This window comes from Plecotus auritus, assembly GCF_963455305.1.
Source record: "Plecotus auritus genome assembly, chromosome: 3".
NCBI classification, from domain to species: Eukaryota; Metazoa; Chordata; class Mammalia; order Chiroptera; family Vespertilionidae; genus Plecotus; species Plecotus auritus.
The window spans coordinates 197,302,903-197,326,942 of NC_137772.1; the positions used below are offsets into that span (position 1 = coordinate 197,302,903).

At 39.8% G+C, this 24,040-nt stretch overlaps 1 protein-coding gene across 21 annotated transcripts in view; it reads right to left on the minus strand.

Annotated features, from left to right (window-relative positions):
• PLEKHA5 (pleckstrin homology domain containing A5) overlaps positions 1–24,040 on the minus strand; it is a 216,445-nt gene that overhangs the window by 100,494 nt on the left and 91,911 nt on the right. Inside the window, exon 1 of one of the 21 annotated variants that reach the window (XM_080662937.1) lies at positions 3,063–3,187. The exons of the other annotated variants lie outside the window; for them this stretch is intronic. Within the exon in view, the coding sequence (XP_080519063.1) occupies positions 3,063–3,097 (35 nt within the window). The 5' untranslated portion in view covers positions 3,098–3,187. Of the gene's footprint in view, positions 1–3,062; positions 3,188–24,040 lie in introns of those variants that run through there. 21 annotated transcript variants of the gene reach the window in all.

Sequence of the window (24,040 nt, forward strand, 5' to 3'; positions counted from 1 at the left end):
TAGGGTAAATAACTCAATACAAATAGAAAAAAAATCAGTAAGCATTTAATTTTACTATGCTTCAATTAATAGCATTTATTTTGATACTGCATGAGCTGTATCTACAGTTTAGATTCTAATCTAAACAATCACTTCAGGAACAAAAAGATAGTTACTAATAAGTCAAATGATACCTCTAAAAAAATAATACCTCTATGAAACAAAAAGATTTTATTTAAAAAAAAGGTAGACTTTCTTTCAAAATGGCTATATTATAGTGTAACTTAAATATTTTTGTTCATTCGAAACAGACTTTGGTGAAATAGCCTTAATAACATTATAAACAAATAGAGTAATAAATAAAAATGCAAAGAGGAGCCTAATTAGAGATTGATGTTGGTTAGAAAGGGAAGAAAGAGCAGGGAAGATGTCGCAGAAGTGGCTGCCACTTGAATTGAGCCTCAGAATCAGCACAGTCAGATGTGGCTAGCACAGATTGAAGGGAAGGGGCACAGAAATGGGGCTGAAAATCTAGGCTTTGAGTAACCATAGGTTTATATATATAAAGTTTGTAATGTAAGTTTTGAATCAATCAATGCATTTGCTCCACTCCTGTCATTTCAATTTCAAAATGATAAAAATTTTTAACTCTGAAAAATACTAATGTACTTTTGTGACGCACACAGCACTTAATTAAGGCTCAGTTTAGTCAGCACGTAATTATCCCCAAGCACTGAGAAATTCCTCACTTACAGAAAAGGCAGGAGTGAGACAGAACTCTGACCCAGAATAGCAGGGTCAGACCCACTTTCTATAGCAAAGACACAGCGAGCAGAGCCAGCAATGAAACCCAATGTCCACGGCAGTCCACTGTGAAGGCAGTATTGTACCCGAGACACATTTCCTTCTGACCGAGTACGAGACCACGACGTGCTACTACTTGGTTAGATAAGTAAGAGGTTTTCACCATCACAGTGAAGATGAATCCTTGTAATACAAAGATCAAAATATTCTCCTCATTCATTTTATTTGCTTCATCAATTCATTTGTTTATGCTCAAATATTTACTAAGCAGCTAATATACACAAGGTTTTGTACTGTCCACCGCTAGGAAACAAAAATATAGTTCAAGACTATATGCAGCTTAAAGAACACTACTTCATCTGAATTTATTAACCTAAATTCTAAACTTAGAGAATAAATAGCACAATTATACCTTCCCATCCGGCTTCCGTGTTGGTGGAAAAGGTTCCTCAAAGCATACTTTATTCATCAGAAAACAGACAAGCACTTTATCCTCGACTGCTGTAGACCTGAGTAAAATCTTTATGTCAATTTCGGGTTATTCCCCCCTGCAGCTCAGCTCATCCCCTTGTTTTGTGTTTTTGTGGGTTTTTTTTTTTTTGCCAGATTTAATTTCCTGTCCATACAAGAAAGTTTAAGTGGCTTCTCCTCACTTGAACTTTACTGGTATTTAGGGCAGTGACCTCTGATGCCATAACGCCTCAAAAACATCCTTGTTTAAGATGTACAGTGATGTATTCCAACTCATCATTACTATATAACTTACTAAGTTTAAAATATAAGCTATTTTAAAACCATGATAAAATATTTTAAGTGGATTCAAGATAAATTTTTAAAGGGAATAAAAATATTCATGAGTTCTCCATATACTTAAATATTCTAGCTTTGGGCACAATTTTCAGCTGCGAGCTGAAAATTCTGCAACCTAAGGGAAAAAATGTGGATCTTGAATTAAGGCCGTCGAATCAAATAAAATGTACTTGAAACCCTACTTCTCTATTTCTTATGCTTCTAAATATAGAAATAGTATAATGTACTAAGAATCGTAATAGGAGGCAGTTACTGCTAAATTCCTCAAATGTGCTATTTTTTGCACATTCACATATAAAACGCTGATTTAAATAATTTTCTTTCAACACCTAACCATCTTATTCATATACAAAATGTGTATAACAAGTCTTATTCTTTATTTGCTTCAGAAGACTGATGTGAAAATATTTAACATATTTATTAAGAATTTCCTATTGTTTTTTCCTCAACTAGACTTAAAAAGCAAAAGTGCCTGTTCTTTAAGAGAAAACTTTGTTTGAAATTTCCTCTAAAGGACCTTGAAATTACAAGGCTGCTACTGAATCTAAAATGGCAAAATGTAAAAAACTTTAAAGGCTTCAGTTTGTACCATATAAATAGTATGAAATTAAAATAGTATCATTCATCCACTCAAAATGGAGAAAAAAGTAATGAGCAAACAGAGACATAAAAAATCTTAATAACCTACTTGTTAAACAAATGCTTTAAAAGGCAACTAAATAAATGTACAATAGTGCAATTCAAAGAGACAAGACTAAATCTTGTTAAGAAATCTTTAAAGGACTGTACCCAGCCTTTACAATCAATAGTAATAATAACTTTCTTTATTTAAGTGCCAAAATATTATCTGTAATAAACTCCTGTCATTATATTGCTCTTAACTTTTAGGTTAATGAGGATTCCTATTTTGAATCACATTACTGAAATAGCCCAAATAATTCAAGAATTAGATAAATATCAGCAGCTTCAACAAACTGTTAGTTTAGACTAATTTTAATACACTTTTAAATAAAAGCATAATATAATGGTATTATTAGCATCTCCATAGGAACCTAAGAATCATTCACATAAAGTTCTCTTTATGAAAATAAAAAAAAAAAAACCACAAGTTTCTCCTCTGAATAACTTAAAAAAGAAACAGGATAAATTAAAAATCTTAAATGAAAATTTTTAGGCTTTAAAGCAATTTGCAACTACTAGGCATTTGTGTAGTTTAAAGGTAAGGAGAGACTAAGAAGCTTACACCTTAAAATGCCCAAGTCATTTGAAAACTTAATCACGTATTACATTTCTACACCAATATCATACTTCAGCTATAGAAACATTTATAGAATGCAAATCCTTTGCACGAGGCACTGTGCCTGGCACTGGGGCTACAAAGATTATTTGCCACAGGATCATTAGCTGAGAAGAAAAGAGGACATTTAGCCATTAGCTATTTATATATAAAAGTAACAAGAACTACTCACCAGCCTTCATCAAACTCACATTCGTAAACAGACATTCAACTACAGGCAAAAAGGATACTGGAATGAAAAAGAAAGACTCAACCCCTTTGTCTCTGAGCTGCTCCCAAATGAGCACTGTGGGGACTAAGCACTTGGGAAATGCACTGTGGCTGTCAGGCAGGCCTGCCACTCTGCGCGGCTGACACAGACTGACGTCACACCCTCACATGTCACTGCAGCCACAAATTAAGGCAGCTTCGTCAGGAAGAATTGGATGTGATTATGCATGCTTTCCAGCCCTAACAGAAAAATGCGACTTCAATTCCCTTACAGTTGGCATATAGCATAGGTGAACTATCAGCATACAGGTTTGCAAAGAGCTCTGGAAGAAAACATTCAGTGAGAAACTTTAACCCTAGCTCAAAAAATTATGTATTTCCTATTAAAACTGTAAACATGCCAATTTAAAAAACCCCTTTAAAAATATTTTATTTCAAAAATTCTACCAATAAAAGGTATAAAGAAAGCTAAAAGTCTGGAGTCCCACCACCCAGAAATGGTAAGTTACTCAGGTTTAATCATCACTTATTATGTGAAACACTTTACGAATGATACAAGTTCTGTAATTATCTTTGTTTTATTGAAGAAACGGAGGCACAGAATAGTTAGGGAACATGTCCATGGTCACAGCGCTAATAAGTAATTCACCAGCAGGATTCGAACCTGGGTAGAGGGTCTCCATTGCCCATATCTTTGATCACTAAGGTATACTGTCCAGCAGTAAAGAGAACAGCTGTTAGCATCGGTGCACAACCTTTTAGACTAGAGCAGGGGTGGGCAAACTTTTTGACTCGAGGGCCAGAATGGGTTCTTAAACTGGACCGGAGGGCCGGAACAAAAGCATGGATGGAGTGTTTGTGTGAACTAATATAAATTCAAAGTAAACATCATTACATAAAAGGGTACGGTCTTTTTTTTTTTTATTTCAATAGTTTTATTCATTTCAAACATTTTAACAAGAAGAATGTAAACACTAATTATTATCATTTGAAACTTCAAAAAATGGAGGAATCATAGCACAATAACATACCTTATATTGAAGATGGCAAAGGCAAAATAAAATTGCCTAACAAAGGAAAGGTACAAAAGCCTTTCAAATTAAACTTGAATAAAATAATTTAAAACTAAAACAAATAGAAAAGAACAAAATGTGTAAACAGTAAATTAAACATTTTCTTTAGTGCAACTTCCAAATTATGCCCGGGACGTAGATGTAGATGGCAATGTAGACTGGGTTGAAAGGTTTTTGGTCTTTAAAACATCAACTTCAGTGGGAACAGTGTTGTTGGTCTCCTTTTTAGCTAATGCTCTGATACTGTGCTCTCCAGGGGCGTGTCTCCCTACATCACCACGATAACGTGTCTACGCATTCCCAGGGTGATGTCGGGGGACGCGTCCGCGGGCATTACAAGGAGCCTCTGGAAGATTGAGAGGTTGTTCCTTCTACTGAATGGGCGGATATAAATCCACCCACTCAGAAGAAGGAGCTGCGGCCGTGTTTCCCCGACGTTGCCATGTTAACATTGCTGCTGGTGAAGGAGCGGAGGGGAGAGCAAGAGAACCCTCCGCTCTTTCGGCTCTGCGGGCTGGATAGAACAGCCGAACGGGCCGGATCCGGCCCGCGGGCCGTAGTTTGCCCACGGCTGGACTAGAGTCTGTATATATAGACATCTATTTATTCAACATAGGAAAATCAAACTATACATGTTGTTTTGCAACCTACTTTTTTCATTCAACAATATGTCATGAACAGTTTTCCATGTCAGTAATTATGTTCCTAACTTTTCCTTTTATCCTTATTTTTTTTTATTGTTAATCCTCACGTGAGGATATTTTTCCATTGATTTTTAGAGAGTGGAAGGGGGAGAGACACATCAATTGGTCACCTCCTGCAGTTATCCTAACTGGGGCCGGGAATCAAGCCTGCAACCGAGGTATGTGCCCTTGACCGGAATTGAACCCGGGACCCTTCAGTCCACAGGCTGACGCTCTATCCACTGAGCCAAACCCGCTAGGACCTAACTTTTCCTTTTATGATCATTGCCTATCACAACTATCTAAACCTGTTTACCACCACACATTTAATTTTTTGTTAATATGAACAATACTACATGTATGTAACTGTCCAGACATACCTGTGCTTTGTGTGTTTAACTGTGTAAGATAATTCTTAGAAGTGGGATTGACAGGTCAAAGCATGTGTGTGTTTTCCACATTTAAATGCTTTGTCCTCCAAAAAGAGGTAACGTTATATTTGTATCTCAATAGATTAGATTCTCATTTCCCCACATACTGAGTATTGATCATTATTTTTCTTCTTTGCAAATCTAATAGAAAATGTATCACACAATTCTAATTGTGTATATGTGTTTTAATTGCAAGGGAGGTTAAGCCTTTCATCATATGTCTGTTCTTACAGGAGGCAGTCCAGCTTCATGGTCACAAGGATAAAGCTTCTAGTCTGATGACCTAAGTTCAAGCCCAGCTCTTCTCAATAGTCCCCGTACCACAGGCAAGTTGCTTAGTCCCTCATGACTCACTTTTCTTATATGAGAAATAAAGATAACTTAATCCTCATGGGATTTTGGTGAGAATTCTATGAAAAAAACCATGTAAGCAATTGGGACAGTGCCTACCATATGTGTTTAATTAAATGTTAACTCATATTTAATAGCCAACTACATTTCTTCTGCATTTAATGCCCTTCATCCAAAATGATTAGGATGCTAATAATGTAAAAATGTTCAGATACCTCAAAGTGAGTTGTCTCACAACTAAATCTGCCAGGCAACTAATTTAACCAGTGTTAAAACACCCCTTTCATATGATAACTGCTATAACAAAGATTTAAAATAGCATCCCAAACTGAAAAAAAACAAAATTGTTTCATCATGTAGTTTGAAATATAGACAGGCAAGCCAACATGGTTTGCTATAATCAGAAGGGTTTGCATATGTTTTAGAAAAGTGGTGATTCATGATCTTTCCCCAAAGTGAAGGTTTGGCTAGTCTCAACTATGTTCAGTTTAAACTACTCTCACTAAAAAAACAAAACCCATTCTTGAAAACATCAAAAGAAGTCAACAAAACAACTTTTCCACAGTTCTAAAAGCACAGGACAGTGCCCCTTTCAAATGACCTAACAACCTACAAAAAGAATATATGATGGTTAAAATGTAGGAAGCTTATTATCCATACCCCCAAATCAATTTGACCTCTGTTATGTAATAGTCTTCAACTGCTTTCACTACGAGGAGAGTTATTATTCTTGCAGATCTGGTTTGGGTGTATTCATTGTTTCACATGCTGTGTAATTATCCCATGGAAAAGCAGACATTTCTGTAATATAATTGCAGCATAGTATGTTTGCAAGAATCACACAGCGGTAAGGTGGTTCTGCATACTGCTGTCAGGAGAAAAACAGTAATAATGAAGCAGCAGAGATCTGTCAAGAGGCTGTAAGAGATTACCAGAGATACTGAGGACTAACAAGTTGCCCGTGTCTGGTTTATGAGGTTACCAGCACCCTGCACTACTTCTCTAGGATCTGGGAGGCACAGGCCCCTTCCTCACCCACCCACTGATCACAGGACGCCCACAGGGGACACAGAGTGGGTCAGGCAATGAACGCGAAAGAGGGAATCAGATAAGGTCCCTCCTCTCAAGGCCATAACAGCCTGGAACTGACAGTTTATTAGGGAAGAGAGAGCTGTAAACAGGTCATTATAACATAACCCGATTTGTGCAGCACAGCAGAGGAAGAGGCAAAATGCCTGGGGGAAATCTGGAAAATGCTTATTAGCAAAGTAAATGACAGCTGACCTGACTATTTCAAGAGATTTCAGTTAGAGACAGCAGTAGCGGTACAAGTACAAATTTAAGATGCAATCTAAAATTTACACCTATAAAAGGTACCCAATTAACAGAGAAATGATTAATTTAAGAAAAAAATTGCATACCAACAAGGCAATTCTCACAAGTGCCTTATAAAATTCTTCCCTGCTTTTCCCAAATGCCAGCGATGGATAGTTTAGCTTTCTCACTTCTGCCCAAATCACATTTTAGAAAATGAAGCTGAGGCAGGCATGGATGGATGTTCCACCTTCGTCAGAGCTAATAAACTTCTCTACATTGGCAGTGACCCTAAATCTCAATTAATCATTATTCTCTTTTCATGTATCTCCACGCTAAAAGGCAGGAATCGTACTTCACTAAAAAGCCGCAGAAAAAGAAGTCCAGGAAGGGCCTCCAAAGTAGTCACCAAAAATAATGTTTCAATGAGTCCCTCAGATATGTCTGTGACTAGGACTGAGGACCAGTTGTGACAGCTATCATTTTTCCGTTCTTACTCTTACATCACTTGGCAATGTCGCCCTTGACCTTGACTTAGGTGACCTGGTTCCCCAGTGTTCCAAATGACTCAACCTAGTACCCAGTAATTTGTCTCCATTATTTTGGTGGCAATTTATTCATCACTAATATCCCAAGTAGAGGTTCTTTTAATGGTTAGGAAATAGATCTCCTACCAATCTCTTCCATATCGTGTCTAACAGTGCTGTATAACATGAAGCACTCAACTGCTGCATCAGCGGATTACTGATTTTTATTTCCTAGGTCATTTAATAAAATTCTGTCAGATCAGAAAAATACTAGTATAATAAGAAGAGCACAAACCACCAAGTAATCAACTCCATTTTGACACCATCTACCTGGAGATAGCATCAGAACTCACAGGTGAAGGGGCTCAGTCCTACAAGACTGCCCCCACTTTAGACATGCCAGTCACAAATCCAGGTTGTTTTGCTTTTGCCCCCACTGGCTATAAACTGGAGCTTCCCGTGACTCCCTCCTTGGGTTTGAACAATTTGCTAGAGGGGCTCACAGAACCCAGAGAACATTTAGTTATGTTCACAAGTTTATTACAAAGGATATTATAAAGGCCACAGATGAATAGCCAGATGGAAAGGTCCATAGGACAGGGTCTGGAAGGCTCCTCACCACAGGAGTTTCTGTCCCCATAGAACTGGGATGTACCAATTTCTAGGCAAGTAGATGAATTCACAACCAGGAAGCTCGTCAAATCTCAGCGAATGGGGCTGAGAGTTCTAAGCCTCCAAACACTGAGGTTATCTAGGGTCCCCACTCCAAGTCACTTCATGAACCGACAAAGACACTCTGGTCATTCAGGAAATTCTACGGGTTTAAGTAGCTCTGTGCCAAAAACTGGGGACAAAAACCAAATGTATTCCTTATTATAACACAATATTCAACCAAAGATGCACAGAGGCAAGATAAGAATACTTACAGTCTCCTTTTCTTTCATCTCAAATTTCCAAATTCACTTATCTTTGCGTATCACATACCATATCTTCAGGATTTAAATAGTAACACCAAAGCAACATTAATTACAAAATTAAGTTTTAAATAATTTTAAAATATGATCTCTCACACCTCATTATTTTCTATTAAAAAGTGGTAATCAGATCAGGTTGCGGGCTCGATTCCCAGTGTAGGGTGTGTAGGAGGCAGCCGATCAATGATTCTCTGTCATCACTGATATTGCCATCTCTCTCTCCCTCTCCGAAATCAATAAAAATATATATTTTCTTAAAAAATGGTAAAGAGTGAATAACTCACAGAAATTGAACACTCGCCCTGACCCGTTTGGCTCAGTGGATAGAGCATCAGCCTGCGGATTGAAGGGTCCCAGGTTCGATTCCGGTCAAGGGCATGTACCTTGGTTGTGGGCACATCCCCAGTGGGGGGTGTGCAGGAGGCGGCTAATCAATGTTTCTCATCTGATGTTTCTAACTCTCTATCCCTCCCCCTTCCTCTCTGCAAAAAATCAATAAAATATATTTAAAAAAATTAAACACTCATACCTGATGATAACCTGGATAGATGTTAAATATACTCACTGCACTAACCACTACATCAACTGAAATTCAGTGTAGAAACAAACTATGCCACCAAGCAAGACAATGTTTGAGTGTTGGGTCAACAACTTTTAAATACGCTGTTAGTCACCCTGAGTTGACACTGACATAACAGTTCAGATATTCTCAATTACTACCCAGGAAATGTTCAAGGGCTATTCCATGTGATCTATCTATCATCTTGCTGTTCTCTTAGAGCTAAAATTCCACAACGCAGCAAACTCTTGGAAAAAGCAATTGGAAGAGTTGGAATGATTTAAGCATCAAATTAATCCATAAACATCTGCTTAGGAAGGGACTACTTAAAATGAAAAGTCCTTCAAATCATTAGAATCTTCTCCAGGAGTGGTAGCTACTAAAAAACCCTTGCTTCCTAATAGGATTCAGAACCTCCTAATGCAGTGGTTCTCAACCTTTCTAATGCCGCGACCCTTTAATACAGTTCCTCATGTTGTGGTGACCCCCAACCATAAAATTATTTTCGTTTTAGGCAATTATGGTCTTAGGCAATCCTGCTAGCGGTTCTCAACCTGTGGGTCGCGACCCACAGGTTAAGAACCACTGCTATAGAGCCTAAGACCATCGGAAAACACAGATATTTACATTACGATTCATTAACAGTGGCAAAATTACAGTTATGAAGTAGCAACGAAAATAATTTTATGGTTGGGGGTCACCACAACATGAGGAACTGTATTAAAGGGTCGCGGCATTAGAAAGGTTGAGAACCACTGTTCTAATGAAAAATATACAGTTCTCAGGTCATCAGTGAACAAAGGTGGTCCTCGAAGTCCAGTTTACTAAGGCCTTGACTTAGCCATTTTATATTCCCTTCAATTTATTTCTTTATTTCTTTTCCAATTCTTTTTAAGTTCTTCCTATTTGTGTGTGTGTGTGAGATGGGTTGCCAGGACTTCCTTCTTCTAAACTGTCATAACTTGTGGATATCACCAATTTACACAATATAGGGTCCAGCACAAATGCTACCTCCTCAGAGACATTTCCTCAACCTCTCTCATTCAGTGGGTTCCAGTGCTACACATCAGGAATAATTGGTGTGACCAACAAAACTGCTGTCATACGTACTTAATCTCAAAGGACCTGCCAGCAGGGATGTATATAAACACTTTTGCACAATAAATAAAAAAAAAGTATATACTCATGGAGAATGGACTAACTCTATTAAGTTCTTTACACAATGAAATACAAATCAAAGTGAGAGATACAATCTAAAAGACAATGATAAGGACATTAAAATGGATCATTTTCCTTCCATTTCCCTATGATCATATGAAATCTCCATTTCTGAGTGCTAGGTATAATGTCTGGTTATATTTACATCTCCTTTAAACATTTGAACTCTCTCTCTCGGTACTTCAAGATAATTTCACCTGACAGGAAAAAATGTATTATGAGTAGTGAATTTTTAGTAGGCTCTGGACTCTAATTATATTTTCACCTATTGTTGACTGGAAGCCTTCCTGATAACATAAACAGCTGATCAAGACATTTTGTGTGTCCTGTGTATTAACATACTGTATTTTTACAATAAAGTGAGCTAGCAATATATATATATATATATATATATATATATATATATATATATATATAAAGAAAATCATAAGGAAGAGAAAACACATTTACAGTATTGCACATATTTATTGTGGGGGAAAAGCTGTGTATAAGTGGGCTTGAGAAGTTCAAACCATATTGTTCAAGGGTCAACTGTGCTTGTGTTTTATGAAAGATAATCTTAAATTCTAGCACAATAAAGAAATTCAACTCAAGGACACACTGATGAGCATGAAATAATCAAGTGACAACCAAGTTGTGTGAGTAAGAAATAAATATTATTTCAGCTCTAGTTTCCTTGCCTAGGTCCCAATTTCAACTCTGGATGAATACACATTTTAAAAAAAATATTTTATTGATTTTTTTATAGAGAGGAAGGGAGAGGGATAGAGAGTTAGAAACAACGATGAGAGAGAAACATCGATCAACTGCCTCCTACACACCTCCTACTGGGGATGTGCCCGCAACCAAGCTACATACCCTTGAATGGAATAGAACCTGGGACCCTTCAGTCCACAGGCCGACGCTCTATCCACTGAGCCAAACCAGTTAGGGCTGAATACACATTTTTTAATGATAGTTGGTGATTTATACTATATCTGTATAGTATAGTGTAAGTCATTCTGAAAGAAACTGTAGAATCTAGCTGATTTTCTACAGAGTGATTTACCGATAAAAATTTATTATTTAGGTACTAAGTTGATTCTACATTTGTACCATCTGCCTCGAAGAAACATGGTCTGTTTTTGATGTAGGAATAGAATTAAACACACGACAATATCACCAGTTACATGACATACTAGTAATCGGCAGGTCTCGTGGCAACAACTACAACCAAGACCATGTGCTCGCCAATGCCAAGTTTTACTGAGGTACGGGAACTCTCCCTTAAAACCAAAAAACAAAACTGGTTTTAACTTGCCACTTTTTTACACTCACATTTTCTGGCACTGGAGGCATAATTTCTTTGACTGTTTTTATACCCCTTTTGTATAAATTCTTTGGCCCACAAGTTTTTCCTTCTTTTAAATACAAATATTTTAGAAATTTACTGGAAATGTTATACATATTGCTGCTTAGGGTTAAAAAGAAAAATAATCAAACAACCCCGGGTTGGGATTTAATTTCCTTGACTACTATTAATAGGTTTTTTAATTCACTCAACGAAGATTTACTGAGGATATTGCTCCTTCTCTAATAGGAGAATTTGCTAGATCCTGGGAAAGAATTAAAAAAAAAAAGAAAACAAAAATCGTCAAACCAGTTGTGGGTAAATAAGTACTGAAATACAAGTAAGAATATATGCTATAGCATAAATGAATTCTGGAACCTGAACCCTGGATCAGGCCTTAGGAAAACTACTGGTACCTCCCTGTGCCTCAGTTCTTCATCTTTAAAATGGGTACAATAACATCGTCATAGAGCTGTTATGAGGATTAAATGAATGGAAATATTAAAGCTTTTACAACAGTATTTGATACACAATTAAAGCTCATTATGCAATAACGATTACTGTTCTGAAAGACATATGGCTCAAAACAGCAAAGATAAATGGAAATGGGCTTTGTGCAGGACACCTTGTAAACCATGGGTAGGAGGATCTGGAGAGTAGAAAATAGAAAAGTCATGATGAAAAAATATAGTAAGAATGAGATGACTAGTTTGGCTTAGTGTAGAAAGAAAGGTGGGTGAAGAGCAGGGTTGAACTTCATGAACATTAGACAAAGGGGCCGGGGTGTTACCTGTAGGCCATGAGAGCTATTTAGGAAAGGAGGCTCATGATCAAAGGAAACTTACCAGCAGAGTTTTATAAGGCACACAGAGGGATGGTGAGCATTTGGATGTTTCCAATGCCCTTGAGAAAGTTGATTTTTCCATGAAGCAGTTTTGCTTGCTATACAACAGAACTTACGCTAACAACCTCACCACTACAAATAGAAGCACCACGCTGGAATCTCTTGCTTTCCTTCAGGCCTCCACATTATTACAGTAGAAGGAATGGATTCTGTCTTAGGTTCCCTTTTTAAAGAAAATAAAGAAAACTTGCACAGAAATTCTTCGTGTTAAACCAATCCCTGGAGTAGGAAACAGGACAGACTTCCTAAGAATAATTATTATCCATCGCCTGGGCTCGGGAGGCTCACCTACCCAGAGCACAGGGAAGAAAACCCACGAGGACACAATCTGGACTTTTTCCAACGGAAATAGTCGGAGGGGAGGGAGGATAGCAGTTTGTTAGGCACCAAGAGTGGCCTAGCACATTCTATGGAAAATTAATAAACCACATTTAAACCAATCAAAATGTAACTTAGCATGGCAAAACCGGTTCCGTGCACGAGGTGACTGGAGAACATGAACCGGCAACAACAGCAAGGAGAAACCAGAGAAGTACCCAAAGGAAACTGGAAAGATATAACCCACTTCTTTAAGCAGCAAAATTAGTCCATCAAATAAAAAGCATCTTGTAATCTACCTGTGTAACCATTACTCTCTGACTCCTATGTTGGCTAAATATTTCAAAAGTAAAAACTGATTTATGCCCTGGCCGGTTTGGCTCAGTGGATAAAGCATCAGCCCGAGGACTGAAGGTCCTGGGTTTGATTCCAGTCAAGGGCACGTGCCTTGGTTGCAGGCTAGATCCCCAGCCCCAAGTCAGGGCGTGTGCAGGAGGCAACCAACTGATGTATCTCTCTCACACGGTTGTTTCTCTCTCTATGTCTCCACTTGGGTGAGAATTAAAGAAAAAAAGGTATTACTTACATATCCTATACAATAAAAGGCTAATATGCAAATTGACCAAACAGTGGAACGTCCAGTCGCTGTGATGCGCACTGACCACCAGGGGGCAGATGCTCAACGCAGGAGCTGCCCCCTGGTGGTCAGTGCGCTCCCACAGGGGGAGTGCTGCTCACAGCTGGCAAGCGCAGCGGCGGTGTTGGGAGCCTCTCCTGCCTCCATGGCAGCGCTAAGAATGTCCAACTACCAGCTTAGGCCCGCTCCCTGTAGGCTCCTGCACTGCGAGAGAGCCCAGGCCTGGCTGCCGGGACCCCCCCTCCCCCGCCCCAGTGAATGAATTTTTGTGCACCGGGCCTCTAGTTAGAAATAAAAGACAAAACAAGAAAGGAATAAATGGATCAGTTTCACAGGCTGCCTTTGAAAAGTTTCATAAAACAACATATACTACTGTTTACTAACAACAACAATAAAAGTTCCTGATTGTTTAATATTTAATCTGGAATCCCCAGAGCCCATCCAGCATAAATATTTAGTGTTGGCATGAGTGTGAAAAGAATGAAGTACTGTACCATGCTACAACATGCATGAACCTGTAAACCATTCATTATATGAAGTGAAAGAAGGCAGACACAAAGGCCACAGCTTGCATGATTCCATTTATAAGAAATACCCAGAATATGTAAATCCATACAGACAGGAACCAGACTAGTGGCTGTGGGGAAAGGAGATATGTGGAGTGACTGCTTAATGGGCACGTGATTTACATTTGGGGTGATGAAAATGTTTTGTAACTAGAAGAGGTGGTGGTTGCCCATCACCGTTAAAGTACTAACTGCCTCTAAACTGGCCCTAACTGGTTTGGCTCAGTGGATAGAGCATCGGCCTGCGGATTGAAGGGTCCCGGGTTCGATTCTGGTCAAGGGCATGTACCTTGGTTGCGGGCACATCCCCAGTAGGGGATGTGCAGGAGGCAGCTGATCGATGTTTCTCATCAATGTTTCTAACTCTCTATCCCTCTCCCTTCCTCTCTGTAAAAAAATCATTAAAATATATATTAAAAAAAATAAAAATAAATAAATGCCACTAAACTGTACCTTACAACAGCTAATTTTTTTAAAATATATTTTATTGATATTTCACAGAGAGGGAGAGGGATAGAGAGCTAGAAACATCGATGAGAAACATCGATCAGCTGCCTCCTGCACACCTCCCACTGAGGATGTGCCCGCAACCAAGGTACATGCCCTTGACCGGAATCGAACCCGGGACCTTTCAGTCCGCAGGCCGACGCTCTATCCACTAAGCCAAACTGGTTTCGGCGGCTAATTTTTTTAAACCTCACTCGAGGACATGCTGAGACAGAGACATCCATGTTAGAGAGTAACATCGATTGGTTGCCTTCCTGACACTCCCTGACGAGGGATCAAACCCGCAAACCAGGCATGAGCCCTGACCTGGAACGGATCCAAGCAACCTTTTGGTGCTCAGGATGACGCTCAACCAACTAAGCCACTCCAGCTGAGCTACAAAAGCTAATTTTATGCTATATGAATTTTACAACAAAAAATAACTGATGAAGCTAAAGTATGAAATATGCAAATATATAAAGATGTGCTTTGAAGTTTAACCAGCCCTGGTCAGTAGTAGTATTTGACTTGCTTCTATACAGACTATTCTATAATTCTTTTTTTGGTTGGACATAATTGGGGATCTTCTTCATTACACCCAGCATTCTAAGATTTTAAAATGTAAGCTTTTGTACTGAAACTCAGATTAATTCCTACACTGCAGATGGAGTTGCCCACCCAGCTTTTCAGGAGATGGGTAAGTTAAAGAGCATTCTGATCTAAATGACAATGAAAGAGACCCTACTTCTTTAATGTTATGGAGATCCTGTGGGAAATTCCTTGTTCATTCAGGACCCTCTGACATCACTGTATAAGACTGTTTTGGCTTCTTACAAGAAAGATGACATAAACAGATTGTTTACTACTGCTGCTGTTTTAAAGCAAAGTTCTACAAGTCTCAGAGTGGTCCTTCCCAGAAGGTAGACCATCTAAATATATAAAACCCCAATATGCAAATAGACCGAATGGTGGAACAACTGAACCAGTCGCTAGGAGGTACACAGGGAACATGGCAGGTGTCGGCAGCAGGTGGCAGAGCATGGAACATGGAAGGCATCGACAGTGGCGGGATGGTGGAGCAGGTGAGTGGGGGGCGCCAGACCAAGGTGGGGTGCTGGTCGCTATCATTGGGGCGAGCCTCTGGTGGTTATTGAAAATTCTTTGCTCCCACATGCTGCGGTCCCACTGGGTGCTTGCAACTGCTGCCTGCACCAGCCCCGATCACTCAGCGCCATCAGTGGGTGTGAGTGGTGGCCGCTGACCCTGATTGCCCCTGAGGGCTTCTCCACCTCCCCGCTGCTCCTGAGGGTCGATTGGGGGCGCAGAGGATGGGCTGAGACCCGCCCCTGTGCCTACTGCAGCCTCGCAGCCCACAATTCCTTTCAAGGTGCACAAATTCGTGCACTGGGCCCCTAGTACAGTATAAGGTAATAAGGTAACTAACGCCTGCAATTTTTTATTCAATTTAATTTTGCGTTAAATTTTATATTAAAACCCCACAAATTCTGTAATTAAAACTCCATCTTTGTCTAGGAATTTTACTTGTTTGCAAATGTTTTAGATGTGGTAACCCAGTTCTTGCAATGTCCCAGAATTTCTGCCCCGAGAAAAGTAATGAAAGAAGTTGCACATTCTCCCCTGAGGTATGGGAGCTGACTGGGGCTCGGGCAGCATCGTGTCGCTGCAAAGATGGAGCAGACGCAAGCAGTCCTGGGCCCCCTGAGTATTTAGATATTGAGATCCTCATCTTTAGGGGAAGATACTGGAATCAGCAGTACAGACAATAGCCAGGTACTGCGAGGCACTTCAGAGTGTGGAATAAAGGGAATGAAGCCCAGCTGGCATGGCTCAGCGGTTGAGCGTTGACCTATGAACCAGGAGGTCACAGTTGGATTCCCAGTCAGGGCACATGCCTGGGTTGCGGGCTCAATCCCAAGTTGGGGGCATACAGGAGGCAGCCCATCGGTGATTCTCTCTCACCGATGATGTTTCTCTCTCTCCCTCTCCCTTCCTCTCTGAAATAAAAAAATTATTTTTAAAAAAAGGGAATGCAAAAATCCTTTTCATGGGTGTCTGTCACTGATTGTTCTGAAACTGCTACAACACTGTGGCTAAAAGAGAGATAACTCTATTTCTGATAGATTCTAATCTATAATAATAAAAGCATAATATGCAAATCAACCAAATGACCGAACAGAATGACCTTCCAGACAACCATGCACTGGCACCAGGCCAGCCAAGGCGGGTGTGATGCAATTGGTTTGGGGGGGGGGGGGGCTGCCATTGCCCCACACTCACCCTGCAGAGGGAGGCCCAGGCCACCCTCTGCGGGGCAATCATGGTGGGGGGGCTGCAGAACTGGGAACCAGGGGTGTGTGGCGGCATACGCAGGCAGCTCCAGGCCAAGGGGGGTGTGGGAGGGGGCGGGGCTGCAAGGCAGCCGGGGCTTCGAAGGCCTACCCTTGCATGAATTTCATGCATCTGGTCTCTAGTGCATTTATAAAATATAAAATACGAAGCATAGATATTTCATTAGTTAATGACATGAATTCTTTTAAAATGTACACATGTATTTGAAGTCATATACTTTTGAAGTATAACCATGTTAATTTTACTACATTAGAACACTGGCTGATATTCTCGAAAATGCTTTAAGTGGGAACAGTCACTGAGGTAAACTGCCTATAATTCCATGTCATTTATTTAGGAAAACTATATAAAACTCTCTAAAACTGAATAGCATTTAAGTTTATCTGCAACAAATTCTTTATAAAAATCATAGTTTTTATCTACTAGTTATTTTTCTAACTTATAATAAACATTAAAATGAGAAAATTTTATTCATATACTACCTTGTTACACTGTCATTAACATTAAAATTCTCACTATAAAGAGTGGAACGAGATAGTCGGTTAATATATTAAATACCCCATCAGCAATCTCCATTCAGGGCAACTAAGACCATCACATGAGCACTTTGAGTATCACTGAACTGTATCAGAGGCTCATTAGCTTCAAGGACGTTGGAAATATTTTTTTATGTTGAAATAAGGGGGATTCAAAGTATGTGGATGGCTAGAAGGTCCTTGCATAAATAGAAAACAAAAATTTGGCTACCCCAGCAGCCAAACACACCTTTGGAACAGAGGCTTGGAATAGAATTTCATTTGGTTCTTTGTTCATCTCAGTGAGGATTCTGCTGCCTGAACCTATTACGTAGCAGCTGATCTCCCTGTCAGAATATTTCATGTAAGGTGCTTACTAGGATGGCTAAAAGAGACACAAAGCAGGGAGGGACTTTACTATTCCTACAGAAGTAGGTTAAATGACTGTTTCTGTACCCACTTACTGATAGTGTGTGTGTGGCAGAATTCAGTCTTGGACTTGCTTTCATGCTAACTGGTAGCAAGGCTGTGTGGAAGGAAAATATGGGTCACAAAGGCTAAGGCCCAAACTGGCTTACCTCAGCTTCCAACATATCTAAAAATCATTTCATACAACCAGCGACATGTGTACCATGCTTTGAAACATGCCAAATTAAATCTTAGATTTAATAAACAATTATGGCTGCAGACTGCGTCTCAGATGAGTTGTTGGTGTACAAAGTAGTAGTATACTATCTCCCCGTCAGAACAGGCTTGGAGTGTGTACCCTGTTTCATTTCTTCTCAGAAGCACCTTTCAAACAACACTGAACAGCTCTGAAATTGGGAGGCTTCTCACATCGCGTCGCATTTTATGATCACTGTCCACCAGGTGGCAGTTGTGGTATCATTTGTATTACCTGTGTACTCTCATGTATCAGAAGCATAGCATGTCAATAGCTTACAGGGGTCCTCAAACTACGGCCCGCCGAGGACATTTATCCGGCCCGCCGGGTGCCGCTGCCTGTCCTGCTTAGCAGCCGACTCGTCCCGGGCTCGCAGTGCGCATAGGAATTTGTTCATAGTTTTTTTTTAAAACTATAGTCTGGCCCTCCAACAGTCTGAGGGACAGTGAACTGGCCCCCTGTTTAAAAAGTTTGAGGACCCCTGGTAGAATAAAACCCCAGAGGAAAAAAAGCAAGCACACGCTTACCAATGGTTGTGGGGTGAAGGCCCTCAGCAACATTTCAGATGCAGGAATCAAAATTAGGCTAGGACTCTTCTTGGCTGTGACACTTTCTCAGAGGTTCCTTGCTTTTTACTCAAGTGTTTATGTACAATGCCTTTAGACTGAATTTAGTGCATTTCCAAAGTTACTTAGGTCAGCACCTTGCTGCCCATGTCTTCATGTAAGGTTGTACCATAAATCTGTAGAAGAGTCTTTTGTCACAGTCTGAATTCCATCCCAGGATCCCTCGATTTCCTAAATGATTTTTTATTTTATTTATTTTTTAAAATATATTTTTATTGATTTTTAGAAAGAGAGAGAGGGATAGAGAGATAGAAACATCCATGAGAGAGAAATACCATCTCTGCACACCCCCTACTGGGGATCAAGCCCGAAACCCAGGCATGTGCTCTGACTGGGAATTGAACCAGTGACCTCTTGGTTCATGGGTTGATGCTCAACCACTGAGCCACACTGGCCGGGCCCTAAATGATTTTTCAAATTTGCATAGGGGTTTCACTCTTTTTGCTGTAAAGTTCACTGGGTTTTGACAAACACGTAGTGTCATGTAACCACTAATACAGTATCACACAGAACAGTTTCACCACCCTAAAGTCCCCTGTGCTTCACTATTCAACCCTTCTTCCCTTCCCCCAAACCCCTGAGGCTTTTACTATCTCTATAGTTTTGCTATTCCAGATGTCTGTGGGAATGCTACACAAGGCAGACTTTTTAGACGGGCGTCTTTCATTTAGCAATGTGCATTTAGTACCCACCTGTATTGTTGTGTGGCCTGGCCGTTTCTTTTTCCTGCTGAATAATATTCCTTTTATGGATGTGCCACCGTTTGTTTATCCAGCCACCTGGTAAAGGACAGCATCTGGGCTGCTTCTAGTTCTGGCCATTATGAATGAAGCTGCTATAAACATTCATGTGCAGGTTTCTGTGTGGATGTAAGTTGTCAACTCATTTAGGTACATGCCAAGGATCCTGATTGCAGGACGGTACGGTAAAACTATGCTTAGCTTTATAAGATACTGCCAAGTGATCTACCCATTTTGTATTCCCACTAGCAATGAGTGTGGGTTCTCGCTGCTCCACAATATTGCCAGCGAACGGTATGGTCAGTTGTTTGGATTTAGCCATTCCAATGTGTGTAGTGGTATTTCATTGTTAAGTTAATCTGTAGTTTCCCAATGATAAATATGCTGAGCATCTTTTAACATGCTTATCAGCCATCTGTATATTTTCTTCGGTGAGGTATCTGATTAAATCTTTTGCTCATCATTTTAATTGGGTTGTTTGTTTTCTGACTGTTGAGTAAAGATATTTTTAATGAGGGCAGTATAGTTTTTTGTATGTGTGTGTTCAGATTTACAAAACTTAATAGAGAATAAATTGACACCATCTAACTCAACAAAAGTGGAACCAATAGCAAACCAATAGCAAACTCCTTGAATCTTTGGCTTTTTCTCCCTTGAAAAGCAGCACATAAAGCTGAACAACCCAAATGTCACCAACTTATGGAGAAATGATGGAAGAAATTAAGGTACCTACACAGAAACAGTGTACCACAGAGCTTGTAACGTGCTCATTATAAATTCTGACCACATTCTGGCTTTAGGGCTGCACTATTTAAAATATGGGCCATGTAAAGGACACAGCTGCCCACTATCAGGGCTTTGGTAAATACCCATGTGCATTTTCATACCTCAGTCAAGCTTAATGATACAGATTGCAAGCGAGTTAGCGGAGACGTTTTCTCAAGTGGTATTGGCCATTTTATTTGGAGATGTGGCTAATAACAATTTAAAGGGAATTAACCTCTCCATTTTCAACAGGAATTATAACTGCATTCAAGGAGTCAATGTGAAAGAAGCATTCAACCGAGGGTAAAAAAATCAATTAAAGAGCTTTTTTCACTTTCTCCTTGTGTGAATTATTTTGAGAAGAAAAACCTTTAGCAAAAGTATGTATTTACTGCTATTTTACAGTGTGTTTGACCCAACCAGAAATAAAAGAGTTTCTACTGTCCCCATTTTTAAATGACTCCTCCCTTTCATAACTACCAAAACCAATTATATAAGTACACCTTAAACTCCCACAATGTTACATGACAAATGTATTTAATTTAAAAAATTAAGGTTCCTTTCCCAAATGAGAATAAAACATGTTTTGGGGTATAACACTCAAATCCTTATCCCGTAGTATTCTTGATAAATAGGTTAAATATTTGGTTATTTTTTTTAAAATCACTGGTATTCCCAACTTTTTATTTCAAATATAAAAAGCACTCAGTTCTTGCATCTTTCTACATCTGCCAAACCTTTCCAGAAGTCTGCACCATTCATGCCACAAAAACTGCTTCCTCACAGGGCAATCGATAAGTCTCGTAATTGCTACATCAATGGTCTCTGTTTCTTTCTCATCCCCTCCATGTCTACCCAGCTTCTGACAACTGGAAATCTTTACATCCTTGCCTTCCACAACACGGAATTCTCCTGAGTTCAGACCCCATCTCTCTGCACCAATTTTCTGACTTTCCTCATGAGCTACACTGTTACTCATGTACCTTAAGCACAGGCATTTCTCCAAGAATTTGATGTCAGTCCCCACCATTCTCTGCAATAGCTATGACAGCAACAGCACCACCAGCACAACTAAAATGTCTGAGCACTAACGTGCCTTACGCCAGCCTCTACATATCATACACTTACTAGTAGTTCATCCTATACACGTGCAGCCTTTCCATTAACCCTTTGGTGCCTAACATACTCTGCAACTCTGGGCAATCTACCATTTCAGTTGAGCTTTCTTTCCCTTTCCAGGAGTACACTGTATTCCAAACGCCTTATTCTCTCGTGTACCACCATCTCTCCAGCGTTTTAGGACAGGGCTTGTTATAGAGTAGATGTTTATGGAGCACAAGGTAGAATATTTATCGCACAAATGATTGGGAAACTCACACAGATCCCATCTCTCTCTCTTTTTAAAAAAATGTAATTTTACTGATTTCAGACAGAAAGGGAGAGGGAGAGAGAGACAGAAACATCAATGATGAGAATCACTGATCGGCTGCCTCCTGCACACCCCCTACTGGGGATTGAGTTGGAAACCCGGGCACGTGCCCTTGACCGGGATTAGAACCTGGGACCCTTCAGGCCGCAGGCCGATGCTCTATTCACTGAGCCAAACCAGTGAGGACCCATCTCTTTTTTGAGATAGGTGGGGCTACAATAAAAAATAGACTGCTGGCCCTGGCCAGTTCTGCTCAGTGGTTAGAGTGTCGGCCTGTGGATCAAAGGGTCACAGGCTTCATTCCTGGCCAAGGTCTCGTGCTTCGGTTGCAGGTTTGATCCACACACTGTCGAGGTGCAAGCCAGAGGCTACCAATAGATGTGTCTCTCTCTCACATCAATGCCCCCGCCCCCCCAATCTCTCTAAAAAGAAAAAAATATATATCACTGAAAAAAATATCCTCAGGTGAGGATTTAAAAAAATATATACTGGCTCAGAGTAGTAGATCATTTTGTTTTACCTTTTGCTGAGAAGATTTCTACAAAAAAGCTGTATAAATAAATCTAATTCATACTAAACTCAGTATTATACAACCTTTCGAGTACATCTTACTTACATAAAAGATGGGGACTGTTAAAATTATCATTTTACCTTTGGAGATACAAATTTAAGACAGAAACCCAAACCCAACACTTTGAGCTATAATGAGATCTACTAGATGAACTCGGCTCTTCAGTAAATTTGGTCAGAACAGATTTCTTTAAATTTGAGTTCTTTAAAATTGCTAAATAAATTTTAGAGTGGGTCTCAGGGATTAGGATTAGTCCTTTATATGACTTACGGCATTTTTTTCAGAAGAATATGGATATATGGTTTCAAATACAAAAATGCTTTAAAAATTTTAAAGATAATTTGAAGTGGGATCGGTGGATGTTGTTATCTTAACTCATGTGGCTAAAATTTCAGTTGTTGACATATCAGAGTCCCTATTACCCTGGCCATCTCTGCATGTGAGAGAGAGAGAGCACTAAACAATAAAGTTACTCAATATCTGGATTCTGTTATAGCTTCTGTATCATCTATAATTCATAACATAGTTTTATATTTCACACAAAAAATTTTTGACTAACCTAAACAAGCTTAAACTGACAGGGATTTCAAGTATTGCAAAAGAAGAAATAGTTTTTAGTAAGCAAATAAATTCTGGAAGACAAAAAAAAAAAAAAAAAAAGAAGAAGAAGAAGTAGTACACTGGCTTTTATTTATTTTATTTTTTTAAATATATTTTTTATTAATTTTTTACAGAGAGGAAGAGAGAGGAGAGGGATAGAGAGCTAGGAACATCGATGAGAGAGAAACATCGATCAGCTGCCTCCTGTACACCTCCCACTGGGGATGTGCCCGCAACCAAGGTACGTGCCCTTGACCGGAAATGAACCTGGGACCCATCAGTACGCAGGCCGACGCTCTATCCACCGAGCCAAACCGGTTTCGGCAGTACACTGGCTTTTAAATAAAAGTCAGCATCTAACCCTGCAGATTGATGTCATAAACAATTCCTGGTTTTAATACCACTTGGCAGGCAACTTTTTAATTTGCTTTCATTCTCCCTTTGGCAGCTATTCTAAAAATGTTTAACCCTCCTACCATATCCCTCCAGTGCCCCCAAGTAAACTTTTGTTGCCTTACAGCTCAACTCTTTTTTTTTTTTTTTAAATATTTTATTGATTTTTTACAGAGAGGAAGGAAGAGGGATAGAGAGTTAGAAACATCGATGAGAGAGACACATCGATCAGCTGCCTCCTGCACACCTCCCACTGGGGATGTGCCCGCAACCAAGTTACGTGCCCTTGACCGGAATCGAACCTGGGACCTTTCAGTCCGCAGGCTGACGCTCTATCCACTGAGCCAAACCGGTTTTGGCTACAGCTCAACTCTTAACAGAAGTTAAGCCCATTCTTATTTCTTCCTTCAAGTCTTCAGAAGTTGTGATGCCTGCCCTCCATTCTGTACCTCTGATCTGTCTTCCCAATTTCCCTGGGACCTTGTTCTAACAATTGGTCCTACCTTTCTTGCAACTTCAATCTCCGCTGTACTGAGCTCCTACTTACCAGCTGAAAAAAATGTAGTTATTCCCATTCTTTGATGCATCTTGTCAATTCATTTCTCTTTTCTTTCTTGGTCCAAAGACTAGCTTCCACTGGCTGATTCTATTCCATTCTCTCCCACCCCCAATCACCCCTATGCTCACTGTGAAACCACTTCCATTCTCCACACTCCCCCAGCCATGGTCACTGATGTCTTCCTAATGGACAAAAGTCACAGGGTGCTTCTTAGTCCTCATCTCACAGGACTGATGTGTATGTCCAGTTACGCTCCTCTCTCTTGGTTTTCCTAATCTCACTCTGGTTCTCTGATGCTAACCATTTCTTCTAGGTCTCCTCTGCCCATCACCTACAC